Source organism: Protomyctophum bolini (assembly GCF_963924005.1).
Source record: "Protomyctophum bolini genome assembly, chromosome: 5".
NCBI lineage: Eukaryota > Metazoa > Chordata > Actinopteri > Myctophiformes > Myctophidae > Protomyctophum > Protomyctophum bolini.
In genome coordinates, this window is record NC_137866.1 from 29,980,522 (window position 1) to 29,998,288 (window position 17,767).

The 17,767-nt window shown below is 44.4% G+C and overlaps 1 protein-coding gene across 1 annotated transcript in view; it reads left to right on the forward strand.

Moving 5' to 3' along the window:
* The window catches only part of LOC308315463 (metabotropic glutamate receptor 7-like), a 168,282-nt gene that overhangs the window by 67,432 nt on the left and 83,083 nt on the right, over positions 1 to 17,767 (forward strand). The window contains exons 3-5 of the mRNA XM_080763454.1: positions 646 to 781; positions 4,390 to 4,544; positions 10,701 to 10,838. Of these exons, the coding sequence (XP_080619580.1) occupies positions 646 to 781; positions 4,390 to 4,544; positions 10,701 to 10,838 (429 nt within the window). The remainder of the gene's footprint in view (positions 1 to 645; positions 782 to 4,389; positions 4,545 to 10,700; positions 10,839 to 17,767) is intronic.

Here is a 17,767-nt window from a genome sequence, read left to right on the forward strand (position 1 = left end):
TGATCATTTTCAATACGTTGGCACAACACGTCATGTTATCTGCATTTCGATTGGTTCTCTGACTGTGCCCAGCGGTGACAGGTTGTTGATGATGGCTTTAAATAAATCTGACAGGAGGGTTGGATTAGTGAAGTGATTTCCCTCTGAATTAGACTGAATAGGAGACATAGTACTGGTGTATACTGTTCGACAGACGACATGTCGTCTGCCGTTCCTCTTCGGTGCTTTGTGATTGTTGTTAATGCAAATAGAGTCTTCCTTCCACTCCGCTCGCGGCTTCCAGATAAGTAACGTGCCTCGATGCAAATGCACCAGGCATGAAGCTATTATGGTACACACACATCTATTTGTTTGGCAAAGAAAACGGAGCCTATAGCGTAGAGTGTGACGGAGGTGCCAACATCCCCCTCCACTATTTAACTTTCTGTTTGAGTGTCTGCCACTTCCATATGCCTTTGATTTCCATGAAAACAAAGATCAGCTATTGTGACTTCAGGCTTTGCGCTTTGTGTGCGTGTGCGCATGTGTGCGTGTGTGTGTGTGTGTGTGTGTGTGTGTGTGTGTGTGTGTGTGTGTGTTTGTGTGTGTGTGTGCGTCTCTCATCCCACAGAGGCCTCATCATATCTCTCTCTCTCTCTCTAAAAGGTGGGATCTGCGTCTCTCAGTCAGTGAAGATTCCTCACAACTCCAAACAGGAGGATTACGACAGAGCCGTTCAACAGCTGCTGGAGACGCCCAGCTCCAGGGCCGTCATCGTGTTCGCCAGTGAGGAAGACATAAGGTGAGGAAGACATACTGTGATGAAGACATACACATACTGTGATGAAGACATACTGTGATGAAGACATACACATACTGTGATGAAGACATACTGTGATGAAGACATACTGTGAGGAAGACATTCTGTGAGGAAGACATAAGGTGAGGAAGACATACTGTGATGAAGACATACACATACTGTGATGAAGACATACTGTGATGAAGACATACTGTGAGGAAGACATTCTGTGAGGAAGACATAATGTGAGGAATACATACTGTGAGGAATGCATACTGTGAGGAATACATACTGTGAGGAATGCATACTGTGAGGAAGACATACTGTGAGGAAGACATAGTTTGAGGAAGACACAACACAGTGACGTTAGTGAGGAAGACATACGGTGAGGAAGACATGCAGTGTTGTTAGTGAGGAAGACATACTGTGAGGAAGACATAAAGTGAGGAAGACATACAGTGTTGTTAGTGAGGAAGACATACAGTGTTGTTAGTGAGGAAGACATACGGTGAGGAAGACACTGTGAGGAAGACATACAGTGTTGTTATTGAGGAAGACATACTGTGAGGAAGACATACAGTGTTGTTATTGAGGAAGACATACTGTGAGGAAGACATACAGTGTTGTTAGTGAGGAAGACATAGTGTTAGTGAGGAAGTCATACAGTGAGGAAGACATACTGTGAGGAAGACATACAGTGTTGTTAGTGAGGAAGACATACGGTGAGGAAGACATACAGTGTTGTTAGTGAGGAAGACATACGGTGAGGAAGACATACAGTGAGGAAGACATACAGTGTTGTTAGTGAGGAAGACATACAGTGTTGTTAGTGAGGAAGACATGCAGTGTTGTTAGTGATGAAGACATACAGTGAGGAAGACATACAGTGTTGTTAGTGATGAAGACATACAATGTTGTTAGTGAGGAAGACATACAGTGATGTTAGTGAGGAAGACATACAGTGATGTTAGTGAGGAAGACATACAGTGAGGAATGCATACAGTGATGAAGACATACAGTGTTGTTAGTGAGGAAGTCATACAGTGATGAAGACATACAGTGAGGAATGCATACAGTGATGAAGACATACAGTGTTGTTAGTGAGGAAGACATACAGTGTTGTTAGTGAGGAAGACATGCAGTGTTGTTAGTGATGAAGACATACAATGTTGTTAGTGAGGAAGACATACAGTGATGAAGACATACAGTGTTAGTGAGGAAGACATACAGTGATGTCAGTGATGAAGACATACAGTGTTGTTAGTGAGTAAGACATACAGTGATGTTAGTGAGGAAGACATACAGTGAGGAAGACATACAGTGTTGTTAGTGAGGAAGACATACAGTGTTGTTAGTGAGGAAGACATACAGTGTTCTTAGTGATGAAGCCATATAGTGTTGTTAGTGAGAAAGACATACAGTGATGTTAGTGATGAAGACATACAGTGTTGTTAGTGAGGAAGACATACGGTGAGGAAGAAGGAAGACATACAGTGAGGTTAGTGAGGAATACGTACAGTGATGTTAGTGAGGAAGACATACTGTGAGGAAGAAATACGTTGAGGAAGTCACATCCTCAAGAGCTGGATCTTCTCACAGCTCCTTTCACACACAGTGACCAAAAACTCTGTGATCAAAGCCCGAGTTTGCGTCAGATCGGGAGTTTTGTCGGCGAGCGCCAAAAATGGTTCCCGACAGCATAATCGGAGCAAAGATCGTGCAGTGTGTACGAGCCATTACTCTTATGGCTCTGGTCGTGGCTATCATCAAGTGCCTCTCGAGTTTCACTGTCGTCGACGGCAGTGAAACTCTGCTGTTGAGAGGCGGCTGGATGATGTCTCGTCACATTGAGGTCTTTATTCTGAGAGCCTCGCTGGAAGCACGAGGACAGATTTACCATGCGTTGCAGGACGCACGCACGCACGCATGCACGCACGCCACACGTCTCCACCGAACAAAAAAAGCATGTCTCGGAGGAGAACAGGGAATACAGATGACAACACAGAGCGGAGAGATAAATTGTTTCATTTAACCCCTCCCCCCCCCACACACACACACACACACACACACACACACACACACACACACATACACACACACACACACACACACACACACACACACACACACACACACACACAGATATTGTTTCATTTACGACGCCCCGCGGGGGAGAACGTAGGCGTAAAAGCAACAGAATCAAACATTACTTTTAATTCTCATGCAGAGGAAGACACATCATAGTCGACTGGGACACTTATACACTGTACAGTACAGTACATAATATCCATATCTGTCACACATGGATATTATGGAAATAAAGACACATTCTGTACACTGGGAGACTTATACACTAACACAACAGTACACTGTCAGATATGGATATTATTGAAATAAAGACATATGCTGTACACTGGGAGACTCATACACCAACACCACCACAGTACACTGTCAGATATGGATATTATGGAAATAAAGCACTGTTTCAGCCACATGGCCTCGAACCAAACATATATACGCTATATGTAAATGTGTTTGTATGATGGGCCGTGATGCGTAACAACAGCTAGCGACAACAGACACAGTGTTCATGACAGGTATACACGATCGTCGCAGGAAGTCAGACCATCTGTTTAGAGGCTCTCTCACCTTTTAGTTTTTGTTTTTTTTAAAGAAACTAAGCTACATCGATCACCTGCACCATCTGCACAGTAAATGTCACAGCCGTAATTTAATTACAGTCACGCACAGCCCCTCCCCTGAGTTTATGGAAAGCTCTCTCTGTGCAGTATGACATACATTTCTTTATTAACAAAGTCACAAAACATTCTGAATAAAGTCTTTAGTTGAAATGCGATCTGGATCATCTAACATCATCTTTTTCATATCCATTATTCCATTATTTATTCAGCATTTGAGCCACGGACCACCATGTGATGACATTCAGCCTCTCAGAGGCTTTTGTTCCATGCTGTACCGTATATAGTTGTTGGTACCATTAGGAGAGATAACATCAGGCAAACGTTGATCAAATTAACGCTTATTTATAACTAAGATAACTCTGTATAAGAACTAAATTCGGTAACTTTTCGGTAAGCGCCACCCCTCTCCCGCCCCTTCCCCTTTACTGGGAGGGTGAATGAGTGGCCGCCGCCCCCTCCACCTCCATATTGTAAACATTGACATGTGCATGTGCGCACCCACGGGAAAAGGAATAAAAATAAAATGCCCCAAACGTTCTGGGTACCTATGAAGCACCGTTACAGGAACGTTTCACCATGGCGTTATTATAGTATGGATGTTCTTGATATGAATACTGTTCCTCTTCGTGATTGACACATGGGTGATGTCGTTCCAGGAGGGTCCTCCTCCCCCCTCAGTGATTGACACATGGGTGATGTCGTTCCTGGGGGGTCCTCCTCCCCCCTCAGTGATTGACACATGGGTGATGTCGTTCCAGGGGGGTCCTCCTCCCCCCTCAGTGATTGACACATGGGTGATGTCGTTCCAGGGGGTCCCCCTCCCCCCTCAGTGATTGACACATGGGTGATGTCGTTCCAGGGGGTCCCCCTCCCCCCACAGTGATTGACACATGGGTGATGTCGTTCCAGGGGGGTCCTGAACGCCACCAAGCAGGCCAACCAGGTGGGACACTTCCAGTGGATCGGGTCGGACAGCTGGGGGGCCAAGAGTGGCCCCGTGTGGCAGCTAGAGGAGGTGGCAGCGGGGGCCATCACCATACTGCCCAAACGCTCCTCCATTAAAGGTACTGTGTATTTAAAGTTTTTTTTCCCGGGCGGCTGTGGCTCAGGAGGTAGAGCAGGTCGTCCAATGATCCATGGGTCAGCGGTTCGAATCCCGGCTCCTCCTGTCTACATGTCAAAGTGTCACTGAACCCCAAATTGCTCCCGATGTGCTGGTTGGTACCTGGCATGGCTTCCGCCGCAATTGGTGTGTGAATGTAATGCACAATCTATGTAAAGCCCCTTGGATAAAGGCGCTATATAAATGCACCGTTTACCATTTATACCAAGAATTTGTAAGCCATCTTTTTTTCTTCTTCACCTTCTTCACTTGTTTCGCTGGAAATACGTCACCATACAGTTAGGACACACACACACACACACACACACACACACACACACACACAACGTGTAATTGCCTTACATCTACATGCACACTGTCATTGTGTAAGCAACGTGCACACTCATGCACTACCCTCACACAGCTACTGACACCCCCATGCACGACACCGCACGCACACACGTGCACACACATGCACATACACACACACACACACACACACACACACACACACACACAAAAGGATGCGGCAAAAGGCAACTTTGTAAAGCCCTATTATTGCATTTGCTATACAGTAATTACAAACCTGCCGATAACAATAGGTTCCTATTTAACAAGGAAGATCTGGTCAGAACAATGTGTAACCAGGGATGGAGGAATGGTTTTATTCCTCCATGAATCACTGAAATCAGCCACAGGACACTGAGCTTTGTATTAGTCATTATCACATGTTCTCCTTTGATGATTCAGCTGTTGGGGGGGGGGGAGAAGAGAGAGAGAGAGAGAGAGAGAGGACTTCGAGGCAGGACAATCATTCAGGACGATAAGCCGCCTCTCAAGCTATAAAGACTGCCATATCCTTTTAAAACCGGGAATGCATCTGTGTCATTTAATTTTTTTCCCAGCGTTGGCTATTCAACAATAGCAGATCTACACGCTCACAGTTTGTCACTTTGTACCAAGCTGCGAGCTTGTACTGTGTTGGATATCTTGGTAGTGTGAGAACTAACCTCAGGTCTCGATGGGATATGCACACAGTCCTATTGTAGGATTTAATGTCAGTAGACAGAGTTAGACATACAGTTTAATTATGGCATGACCTCCCGTCCAATTCTTAACTATCTGTAGTAGGGATGTCCTGATCACGTTTTTTGCTCCCGATCCCATTCCGTTCATTTGATTTTGAGACATACCGATATCGATCTTTCCCGATCCGATCTTTATATTTATACTTATGCCATATCACAATAGCAATTAAACATCCTAATTTATGTCACTCTAGTGTAGTGTATTTTACTACACTTTTATCATTGTTTTTTTTTCTTTCTATGAATGCATGGAATCATAGCAAAACAATGATGTATTGGTTAATTAGAGTGAATACAGTGCAAGTTAAAACTCTTAATGAATATCTCTCTCATTCAGACACCAGACACCAGCTATTACATCATGCACAGCGGCGGTTGCATTTCCTTGTGTCTTTCACGCCTCTTGAGTGTGACTGGTCTTTGTTTTATGATCTCTGACTGGGACCAGAAGGACAACAACTAGCATAAACACAACAGTTTTTACAAAATCTCATTGCTTACACATCTTTCTTTGAGATTTGCATTAGACAATTACAAATCCGATCTTTTTTCCCCTATTCCGATCTTTTGAAAATCATGAGATCGGAGCCGTTTTCCGATCACCCGATCTGATCGGGACAACCCTAATCTGTAGTAAGTTCTACTAACTAATGTGTGACCTCCCTGTCCAATTCTTAACTATCTGTAGTAAGTTATTGCGACCTAAGGTCACAGTTAACTATGGAATTGCACATTACCCGTCAGTTTGTGTTTTGGTCGGGCACGTGACATCATCTGGGCTGGAGCAAGTGGCATCACGTGACATCATCTGGGCTGGAGCAAGTGGCATCACGTGACATCATCTGGGATGGAGCACGTGGCATCACGTGACATCATCTGGGCTGGAGCACGTGGCATCACATGACATCATCTGGGATGGAGCACGTGGCATCACGTGACATCATCTGGGCTGGAGCAAGTGGCATCACATGACATCATCTGGGATGGAGCAAGTGGCATCACGTGACATCATCTGGGATGGAGCACGTGGCATCACGTGACATCATCTGGGCTGGAGCACGTGGCATCACATGACATCATCTGGGATGGAGCACGTGGCATCACGTGACATCATCTGGGCTGGAGCACGTGGCATCACATGACATCATCTGGGATGGAGCACGTGGCATCACATGACATCATCTGGGATGGAGCAAGTGGCATCACGTGACATCATCTGGGATGGAGCACGTGGCATCACATGACATCATCTGGGATGGAGCAAGTGGCATCACGTGACATCATCTGGGATGGAGCACGTGGCATCACGTGACATCATCTGGGATGGAGCAAGTGGCATCACGTGACATCATCTGGGATGGAGCACGTGGCATCACATGACATCATCTGGGATGGAGCACGTGGCATCACGTGACATCATCTGGGATGGAGCACGTGGCATCACGTGACATCATCTGGGATGGAGCAAGTGGCATCACGTGACATCATCTGGGATGGAGCACGTGGGATCACGTGACATGATCTGGGATGGGGCACGTGGGATCACGTGACATGATCTGGGATGGGGCACGTGGGATCACGTGACATGATCTGGGATGGGGCACGTGGGATCACGTGACAGCATCAGGGATGAAGCTCCCTGATCTGACCTCAAACCTCAAACCCTTAGATCTCCATATATGGAGCTGACCTGTTCTGACATTCCATATGTTGATTCTTCCCCATCCTTCCTTCCTCTTCGATGTCTCCCTTTTGACTGATAGTGATACCTACCTGTCCATTCAAACTCTAGACGAGCCTGCCTGAGTTATCAACAGGCCCGACAATTAAGATCTTACCCCCATGCCAAAGCACCAGCGCTCGCCCAGCAGTCTGCTGTCACCCAGGCGGATATGTTGATCTGACCCACCATTACAAAGCGCAAGTGTTCGCCCAGCAGTCTGCTGTCACCCAGGCGGATGCATGCACTCAGCCCTCGCCCACAGGTGTCTTACTGGTACTAACTAATGTGTGGCCTCACTGTCTATAGTTCCTGCTTACTGATACATGTGTCCCTATAGCAATGACATCAGGGAACGACAGTTTTATACCTCTGGTCTGCTTTGAGGCAGGTTTCCAGAGAAGAAGAGAAGATATAACCTCATGATCAGCTCTGTAGCAGTGGCCGGCAAACTGTGTTCTTCTGGATCGGACTAGTGAATTGACACGGTGAAGGTTGCCTTATAGAGAAGTCGATGGGTTGCTCTTCCAAGAGAGATTTTGCTCTCTCATTAGAAGGCGGGTGTAAGTGCCATCCAGCCGTTTCTCAAATTTATTTGAAAGTGTCCATGTCTCGGAGCCATAGAGTATAATCGGCTCGACGGCCGATGACCGTCTGGGATGACCAGATCTTATGCAACATGCTCTCAATTTTTTTCTTGTAGAATGCTTTGTAGTTGCTGTAAACTTATTGAAAAAAGGGGGCCATATTGGGTTGAAAAGCTGCAAACCTTTATGGTAACCATGCAGCATCAGTTGTGGAGCTATTCTTCCATTTAGTGTTCAACCAAACGGAGTCACAACCTGACAGCCAGCCTCATACTGTTCAGCTCTGTTCTCATCAACATGAAGAACGTACTGTGACCTTGTACAGTACGATCCATGCAGTACATTCTGTCCTGGCTTGTAATAAATACTATAACAGTATAACAGTTTGGATGGTGCAGGGACTGAAGTTCCTGCCCACCACCCTGAAGACTATAGAGGGCTTTGGATCAACAACAATGGGCTCTCAGAAATTGGACCTCTTCCTTACTTCCGTCACACATCGTGGGGCGGCAGTGGCTCAGGAGGTAGAGTGTCCTGTCCTGGTGGTGTGGCAGAGGCTTGTTTATGTATCCTGCCGCAAAAGAACAAGGAGGCGCGGCCTTTGCACTTAGAGGCAGGCCCACGGCCGTCTTGAGTGACAGGCTGTCAAAAGCAGTGTTGTTCAAGTTACTTTTAAAAAGTAAAGAATTATAGTTATAGTTACTTATCTAAAAAAGTAATTTGTTACTTTACTTTACATTAAATTATGAAAGTAACTACTTTACTTTACTTAAAAAAATAATAATATAAAAAAATATTTAAAAGAAGTTTTTTTGTTCTGTCGCACAGTAAGAGAAAAGACAACTCCCTCCTAACATTATGAAATGTAGTGGAACAATAAAACATGTTCAGAATTTTTGACAGTCATCTTTATTGTAGCCTCAACTTGCCTTCAAAACAAATGGTGCTGTGCAATATGAAGAGAATAAATAATAATCAAATAAAAAATGTGTACACTCTTCTTACATCGTAAAGTCATTAGTTAACAATCAACTACACTCCTTTGCCAGACTGACATTACAGAAAAATAATGTCAAAAACATCTTCAACATTGGCAAGCAAACAAAGCTCAGCCTCACAAAGAGAAACTATCAGTAAAATAATTTACCTCACATCTGGCCATTTTGAACAAAAAAAAAGGATGGATAAACTTAAAGTGCTCTCAGCCTCAATAAGCACATTGAGATGCTTTTCAGTGCAATGCACAAGAGGTATTTAACAAAAAAACCACAAATGGCTTAAGCCTTACACAATATCTAGAGAGAGAGAGCCTTACACAATAGAGAGAGAGAGAGGCGCAGTGGTCAGTACTTTTACTTCTACTTCTACTTTATAGATTTTGATTATTATTACAAAACATGCATTAATCATTTTAATAGACATTTCAGCCCATTTGAAAATGAGCAGATATACAAGCTCACAATAAGCTGCGAGCTTGGAAATCGGCTATTTTCAAAAGATTTGTATACCTTTTTGAAAAGTTGGAATGGGACATTTTGCACATTGAGTACTTTTTGATGCCAGTACTGTACTATTACTCAAGTAAATTTCAAGACTTTTAATTTTACATTGCAGTATTGATACTTTTACTTGAGTTAAACAAATTGTGGGGACTTTTTTAGAACCCCTGATAATTGGTTCTGGAAAACTACACCCCTCCCTCCCTCTCTCTCTCTCTCTCCCTCCATTCTTCTTCTTCCCATGCAGGGTTTAATGTAGCCGCAATTTGCAACACTAGATTATTTTTAATGGGTTGCAACACCCTCCATTGACAGCCCATTGATCCGAACAGAAAAGGTCTGATTGCATTAAACAACGTCAAACTCACCAACATTGCAGCCGTATGGAAACCTTGAATTATCCTCTTTCTATCTGCAACGCGTTTGTTTTATAAACATCCACCGTAGACATGTTATGAGCTACTTTCTGTCAAGACATTCTGTGCAGGTGATTGGAAGTGTTGGAGTTTTTTTAGAAGCGCTCATTTTCATTAACCCAACGTGCCGCTAGCCTCCTGCAGTGTTGATTTCGTAGACTAAAACCAAGACGACGCATTGTGGGCTTGTAGATCGGCTATATTCAGTGAAAATTAATATGACGGCATCAAGGTCCGCCAAAATACATTTTGTTCGACTAAATCAACTTTTTAAATCAACGTACATGTTGTGTTGTGTATGTAATGTATATGTAGCCTACTGTTATTTGTATGTATTGTGATGTATTTTAAAGTATTGTTCCGTTCAGTAGAAATAAGTCTTCAGACTTTACTGTGAAATCTTAGTGCTGCACGATTAATACAAAGAAAAAAAGAAAAAAAAACATGGAGATCCAGACACCTCACCTATATGCCATCTCGTTTCTAATTTTTAACAAGAATGGTGCAGCACTAGTTGGCGGTCCAATTCATTTTATAGTTACTCATGTTTTTGCTACAAGAGAGATTTAAGTCAAGCACTTTGATGTTGTCTGTTTAAAGTCACAGTAGTTAGTTGGTTCCAACTTCCAGCTGACACATTATTTTGAATGTAGTAATGTAGTAACTACAGACAATACATATTTTCATGGAAAATTGTGTGAGAATCATGATCTCAATTCTTGTGGAGGAAAATCGAGATTCACATTTGAGCAAGAATCGTACAACACTAGATTCTCTCTCTCTTTCTCTCTCTCTCTCTCTCCCTCAGGGTTTGATGAATACTTCACGGCTCTCACTCTGGAGAACAACCGTCGTAACGTGTGGTTTGCTGAGTTCTGGGAGGAGAACTTTGACTGTCGTCTGCTCAGTTCCTCCAAGAGAGAGGACACCAGCCGCAAGTGCACAGGTACACACACACACACACACACACACACACACACACACACACACACAAACAAGTAAACAGACACACAGGTAAACGCAAGCACAGGTAAATACGTGCACTCATTAGCGGGGAATGTATAAAAAGTAATAGAATAATAGAGTAAGAGAGAATAGCCGATCTACAAATAGCCGATCACACGGCTGTCTATGTTCTGTGTGAGACGCCACTGTGAGACTCTGTGTAAGTCAGGTGTTACATGTCATTAGTCTGGCGTGGCCAGACACGAATCTGCCGGTGCCTAAAACATAAAAAAGCCCATGGCGTAATTTCCACAGTGATATACTGTAGTCTGGCCACGCAAGGCATGTCATATGATTGTGAACAGTGATATAGTCTGGCCAGGCGAGGCTAACATGTCATACGGTTGTGAACGTGACCTTTTATTCCCGTTAGATGGAACAGCGAGGCTGTGGGCGTACCTCCACCCCCTGCTCTTATCTGTGACACCGCCACAGTTCCTAAATGCTTCTCTGTGACAAATGCTAAACGTTTCCCTAGCCGACGGCCAGATCGAGACACACACAGAGGTTATCATTCTATTAACAATGGCTTTTTTGTCTTCAGGTCAGACAGACTGAGGTCACATGACCCGTCTGTCTGTCTGTCTGTCGGCTCCATGTGGCCAGATGTGTCCTGTAACGCAGGAGGTCACAGTTCGGGACATTTTTCAAAGCGAGTATCGCCCACTACACTCTAGGGTGGCCGTGACTCAAGTCCAGTGGTGTCAGCAGAATAATTTGATGATATTTGGTTAAATTATCAATGTCACTTCAGTTTAACCACTCAGACCCGTCACCTTCTATAAGTTTGTAAAACGGACCCTGGTTACACTGCACTTATGGTGTCTACATCAAATCTGTTTGCAGATCTACAAGCTCAACTCATCTTTGACAAATACCAAACTGGGGGGTTCTTGAAATGAAGCAAACTTATGAGAAGCACTGGCATGAACTAAGCTGCAGTGGAACACTCTCTGATGTCACGTCACAAGTCATTACTTGCTAAATAATAATAATGGCAGCGATACATCTCGTCTGGGATGCCTCATCATGCCTTTCCGTCCAGTTACACTGTACCTGCTCTCTCTGCTGTCAGAGCGTTGAGAAGGAGTAGTCTCTAATGAAGTGAGCAGCTTATGAAGCCTTCCAAAAGCCTTACCGTTTACGTTCGTTCCCAATGATGATTACACATTTAACTTGACGATCAATTGCGACACAAACAATTTTGATTGTCAATGTAATTGTGTTTTTGGTATTGAGCATTGGAACATATGAATATAAAAGTGATTTATGTTTGGCTTTTAGGCTTCGTAAACAAAAGGTGCACTCGACAGATACGATAATCTACTTTATAGACGTTCCCGCATAACTTCCGGGTATGATTATGATGTCATGCGCATACCCTCTATAGCAGATATACAAGTTCAAAATGCAAACGTGACGCATTCATGAAAAAAAACCTCACTTTTGACCACAACAAATAGGTTAAGTATGGTGCTATGCTATGAGGACTGCTGGGGGAACTAGACAACAATTGCAGAATATACCCCATGTCCAGTCATTTGGATCAGGGAAAAAGATGAATATATGTTATTGTATTCTGGACTTGTCCTTTAAGTGTTTAAAATGCTGGTCTACATCCAAACTGACAAGACCTGAAAAAACCTAATATAAAATAAATAAATAAAATAAAATATCCCAGTGCATCAGATTAATTAAACATCCCCCAGCGAGACCAAGCCAGCTGGAAGGCTAGTGTTTTCTGCCAACTGCACAGATGAGCACTTTGTATTACCTATACACCTCTTGCACTGTGGCGTTATCTGACTGAACAAAAGCAAAGTATGGCATTAATTTAAGGGAGAAAGGGAAAAAAATAAAATGTATAAATGTGGAGATGCGGAGCCTGACAGCAACGATGTAGATTAGAACCATGACAGTAATTACAACGTGACATAAACACTTTCTGTTTTGGGGGGGATTTAGTTTCCATTCTGTTTGTCACTTTGGTTCCTTTTATCACGTTAAACATGTCAAACGCTTGTCGTCTTCAGGCAGACCGGGCGAATCCCAAGCTTCCATTAAAAAAGAAGAAAGAAGACATTTTAAATGTCTGTTATCCACACGTCCCCATTCTTCTCGCTTCACTCCCGACGCCGTTACGAAACCACAAACGCTGTAAAACCACAATCCATTTTCAACCTTTTTCATATCAGACCAAAAGCTAAAGTTTATTTATGAACGTCAGGGGGGAGATTTATTTATATATTTATTTATTTTCTCTCCATTGAAAAGCTTTTTGTCACAGCTCTCGCAGCTGAAAGGTTAGAGTGTGTGTGTCTGTGCGTGTTTGCGTGAGTGCTGAAATGCAGCACGGTGAGAGACCCAAAAACAAAAAAACAGGCTGAAATGTCAGCTTGGATTGCCGGTGACCTTCCGTGACCTCTCCCGTGGTTTCACGCCGCTCGCTCTCAAACCCCCTGACCCTGACCGGGTCAACACGTTCCCTCTGATCCCTCATCACCGCCATGCGAGAGAGGAGGAGGAGGAGGAGGGTTCCCATAGAAATTAAAATTACTTTTTTTATTTAATCAAAAAATAAATGACTTTATGTCCATCGTTGACTCACCCCTGTACCCCATGTGTGTTGGATTGGACTCTGCCTCACTTCAATTTATAGAGTATTTTCGTATTGTGTGGATTCTTCATTTGCCACACGTCGACTTGTGTTCAAGACATCACAGGCTTTTTTTTACCATTCGAACAAAGTCAGTTCGGTGAACTTCTCCTTCCACTTACCATGCAGCCAATGACGTTTGACGTCTTTTGTTGTTTTTTTATTGATTATGTTTTTTTTTAATTACGTTCGATCACGCTCTTCACCACCTAAAAGCGAATCGGCGGTGGCTCACAGGGAAGGTGTCAAAGCGTCTGGTAGTAGCCAATAACATCCTTGAACTCAGCTTGTGTGGTACCTGGCCTTACCTCAGTTATGACCTGAACTCAGCTTGTGTGGTACCTGGCCTTACCTCAGTTATGACCTGAACTCAGCTTGTGTGGTACCTGGCCTTACCTCAGTTATGACCTGAACTCAGCTTGTGTGGTACCTGGCCTTACCTCAGTTATGACCTGAACTCAGCTTGTGTGGTACCTGGCCTTACCTCAGTTATGACCTGAACTCAGCTTGTGTGGTACCTGGCCTTACCTCAGTTATGACCTGAACTCAGCTTGTGTGGTACCTGGCCTTACCTCAGTTATGACCTCAACTCAGCTTGTGTGGTACCTGGCCTTACCTCAGTTATGACCTGAACTCAGCTTGTGTGGTACCTGGCCTTACCTCAGTTATGACCTCAACTCAGCTTGTGTGGTACCTGGCCTTACCTCAGTTATGACCTCAACTCAGCTTGTGTGGTACCTGGCCTTACCTCAGTTATGACCTCAACTCAGCTTGTGTGGTACCTGGCCTTACCTCAGTTATGACCTGAACTCAGCTTGTGTGGTACCTGGCCTTACCTCAGTTATGACCTGAACTCAGCTTGTGTGGTACCTGGCCTTACCTCAGTTATGACCTGAACTCAGCTTGTGTGGTACCTGGCCTTACCTCAGTTATGACCTGAACTCAGCTTGTGTGGTACCTGGCCTTACCTCAGTTATGACCTGAACTCAGCTTGTGTGGTACCTGGCCTTACCTCAGTTATGACCTGAACTCAGCTTGTGTGGTACCTGGCCTTACCTCAGTTATGACCTGAACTCAGCTTGTGTGGTACCTGGCCTTACCTCAGTTATGACCTGAACTCAGCTTGTGTGGTACCTGGCCTTACCTCAGTTATGACCTGAACTCAGCTTGTGTGGTACCTGGCCTTACCTCAGTTATGACCTGAACTCAGCTTGTGTGGTACCTGGCCTTACCTCAGTTATGACCTGAACTCAGCTTGTGTGGTACCTGGCCTTACCTCAGTTATGACCTGAACTCAGCTTGTGTGGTACCTGGCCTTACCTCAGTTATGACCTGAACTCAGCTTGTGTGGTACCTGGCCTTACCTCAGTTATGACCTGAACTCAGCTTGTGTGGTACCTGGCCTTACCTCAGTTATGACCTGAACTCAGCTTGTGTGGTACCTGGCCTTACCTCAGTTATGACCTGAACTCAGCTTGTGTGGTACCTGGCCTTACCTCAGTTATGACCTGAACTCAGCTTGTGTGGTACCTGGCCTTACCTCAGTTATGACCTGAACTCAGCTTGTGTGGTACCTGGCCTTACCTCAGTTATGACCTGAACTCAGCTTGTGTGGTACCTGGCCTTACCTCAGTTATGACCTGAACTCAGCTTGTGTGGTACCTGGCCTTACCTCAGTTATGACCTGAACTCAGCTTGTGTGGTACCTGGCCTTACCTCAGTTATGACCTGAACTCAGCTTGTGTGGTACCTGGCCTTACCTCAGTTATGACCTGAACTCAGCTTGTGTGGTACCTGGCCTTACCTCAGTTATGACCTGAACTCAGCTTGTGTGGTACCTGGCCTTACCTCAGTTATGACCTGAACTCAGCTTGTGTGGTACCTGGCCTTACCTCAGTTATGACCTGAACTCAGCTTGTGTGGTACCTGGCCTTACCTCAGTTATGACCTGAACTCAGCTTGTGTGGTACCTGGCCTTACCTCAGTTATGACCTGAACTCAGCTTGTGTGGTACCTGGCCTTACCTCAGTTATGACCTGAACTCAGCTTGTGTGGTACCTGGCCTTACCTCAGTTATGACCTCAACTCAGCTTGTGTGGTACCTGGCCTTACCTCAGTTATGACCTGAACTCAGCTTGTGTGGTACCTGGCCTTACCTCAGTTATGACCTGAACTCAGCTTGTGTGGTACCTGGCCTTACCTCAGTTATGACCTGAACTCAGCTTGTGTGGTACCTGGCCTTACCTCAGTTATGACCTGAACTCAGCTTGTGTGGTACCTGGCCTTACCTCAGTTATGACCTGAACTCAGCTTGTGTGGTACCTGGCCTTACCTCAGTTATGACCTGAACTCAGCTTGTGTGGTACCTGGCCTTACCTCAGTTATGACCTCAACTCAGCTTGTGTGGTACCTGGCCTTACCTCAGTTATGACCTGAACTCAGCTTGTGTGGTACCTGGCCTTACCTCAGTTATGACCTCAACTCAGCTTGTGTGGTACCTGGCCTTACCTCAGTTATGACCTCAACTCAGCTTGTGTGGTACCTGGCCTTACCTCAGTTATGACCTCAACTCAGCTTGTGTGGTACCTGGCCTTACCTCAGTTATGACCTGAACTCAGCTTGTGTGGTACCTGGCCTTACCTCAGTTATGACCTGAACTCAGCTTGTGTGGTACCTGGCCTTACCTCAGTTATGACCTCAACTCAGCTTGTGTGGTACCTGGCCTTACCTCAGTTATGACCTCAACTCAGCTTGTGTGGTACCTGGCCTTACCTCAGTTATGACCTGAACTCAGCTTGTGTGGTACCTGGCCTTACCTCAGTTATGACCTGAACTCAGCTTGTGTGGTACCTGGCCTTACCTCAGTTATGACCTGAACTCAGCTTGTGTGGTACCTGGCCTTACCTCAGTTATGACCTCAACTCAGCTTGTGTGGTAACTGGCCTTACCTCAGTTATGACCTGAACTCAGCTTGTGTGGTACCTGGCCTTACCTCAGTTATGACCTGAACTCAGCTTGTGTGGTACCTGGCCTTACCTCAGTTGTGACCTGAACTCAGCTTGTGTGGTACCTGGCCTTACCTCAGTTGTGACCTGAACTCAGCTTGTGTGGTACCTGGCCTTACCTCAGTTGTGACCTGAACTCAGCTTGTGTGGTACCTGGCCTTAGTTCAGTTATGACCTGAACTCAGCTTGTGTGGTACCTGGCCTTAGTTCAGCCATGCCATTGTTAAAGCTGCTATAAGCAATAATGCTATAAGTCAAAAATGTAATGACTTTATTTTTTAAGGTAATTAAAATGTTGACATATTGTTTAGTAGCTACTTTAAGAAGTATAGTCAATCTACAAGCTGTGAGCTTGTACAATAGTTTGGTACCAGGTGTCCCATATGGGCTAAAAGGTTTGCTCTAGACCTTCTAAAATCAATCACTGTTTCTCGAGCAGAAAACCTGGAAGTGTTTTTGACTGGGGACCCCCGGAAATGCTTTGGCCATGTCTCGCGACCCCCTCCCCGCCCCCTTCCCCACCACCAATACAAACTGACTGCAAAAATAACCTTAATAATAGAGAAAATATATCATAAATGAATACTGCAACCAGATATAATCATTAAGGAAAATGCATGCATGTACTGTGCACTATGTAAACTCTTCATTTCCATTTTTTCAGCCATTAATTCCACAAAAAAACAAAAACATTTGAAAATAATTTGGAGACTCTCCAAAATAATTTTGCGACCCCCGCGAGGGGTCGCGACCCACGGTTTGAGAACCCCTGCTATACTATAATCCATCCTACTTAATTTTTCAAGCTTCCATATCCTAAGCTCCATGTTAAAATCGGTGCACGTCAGCACTTTCTAAATGTGCCATATACATTTATATATTTAAAATGAAAGTAGAAATCCGGCAGAGGTTGTACATAATTCATTCAAGCAGGACACAAACCCTTAACCCATTAAGGCCGCATGAGACCGATTTTTTAATGTCTTCTATATATCTCAACAACAAAAATGTTGCTATATCAGTGGTGCTCAAACGATCAAGGACCGTCAAAATCTATTTGGCCGCGGACCCTCATCTGACAATATTTTGTTCCAGGGACCACCCAGAAGCAAAGATTTCAGTTAAAAAGGTCAGCTTTAAAATATATATTCAAAGAATTGCAAACATTTTCACGATTTTGCACAAATAGCAGATCTTACAATCTGCCAT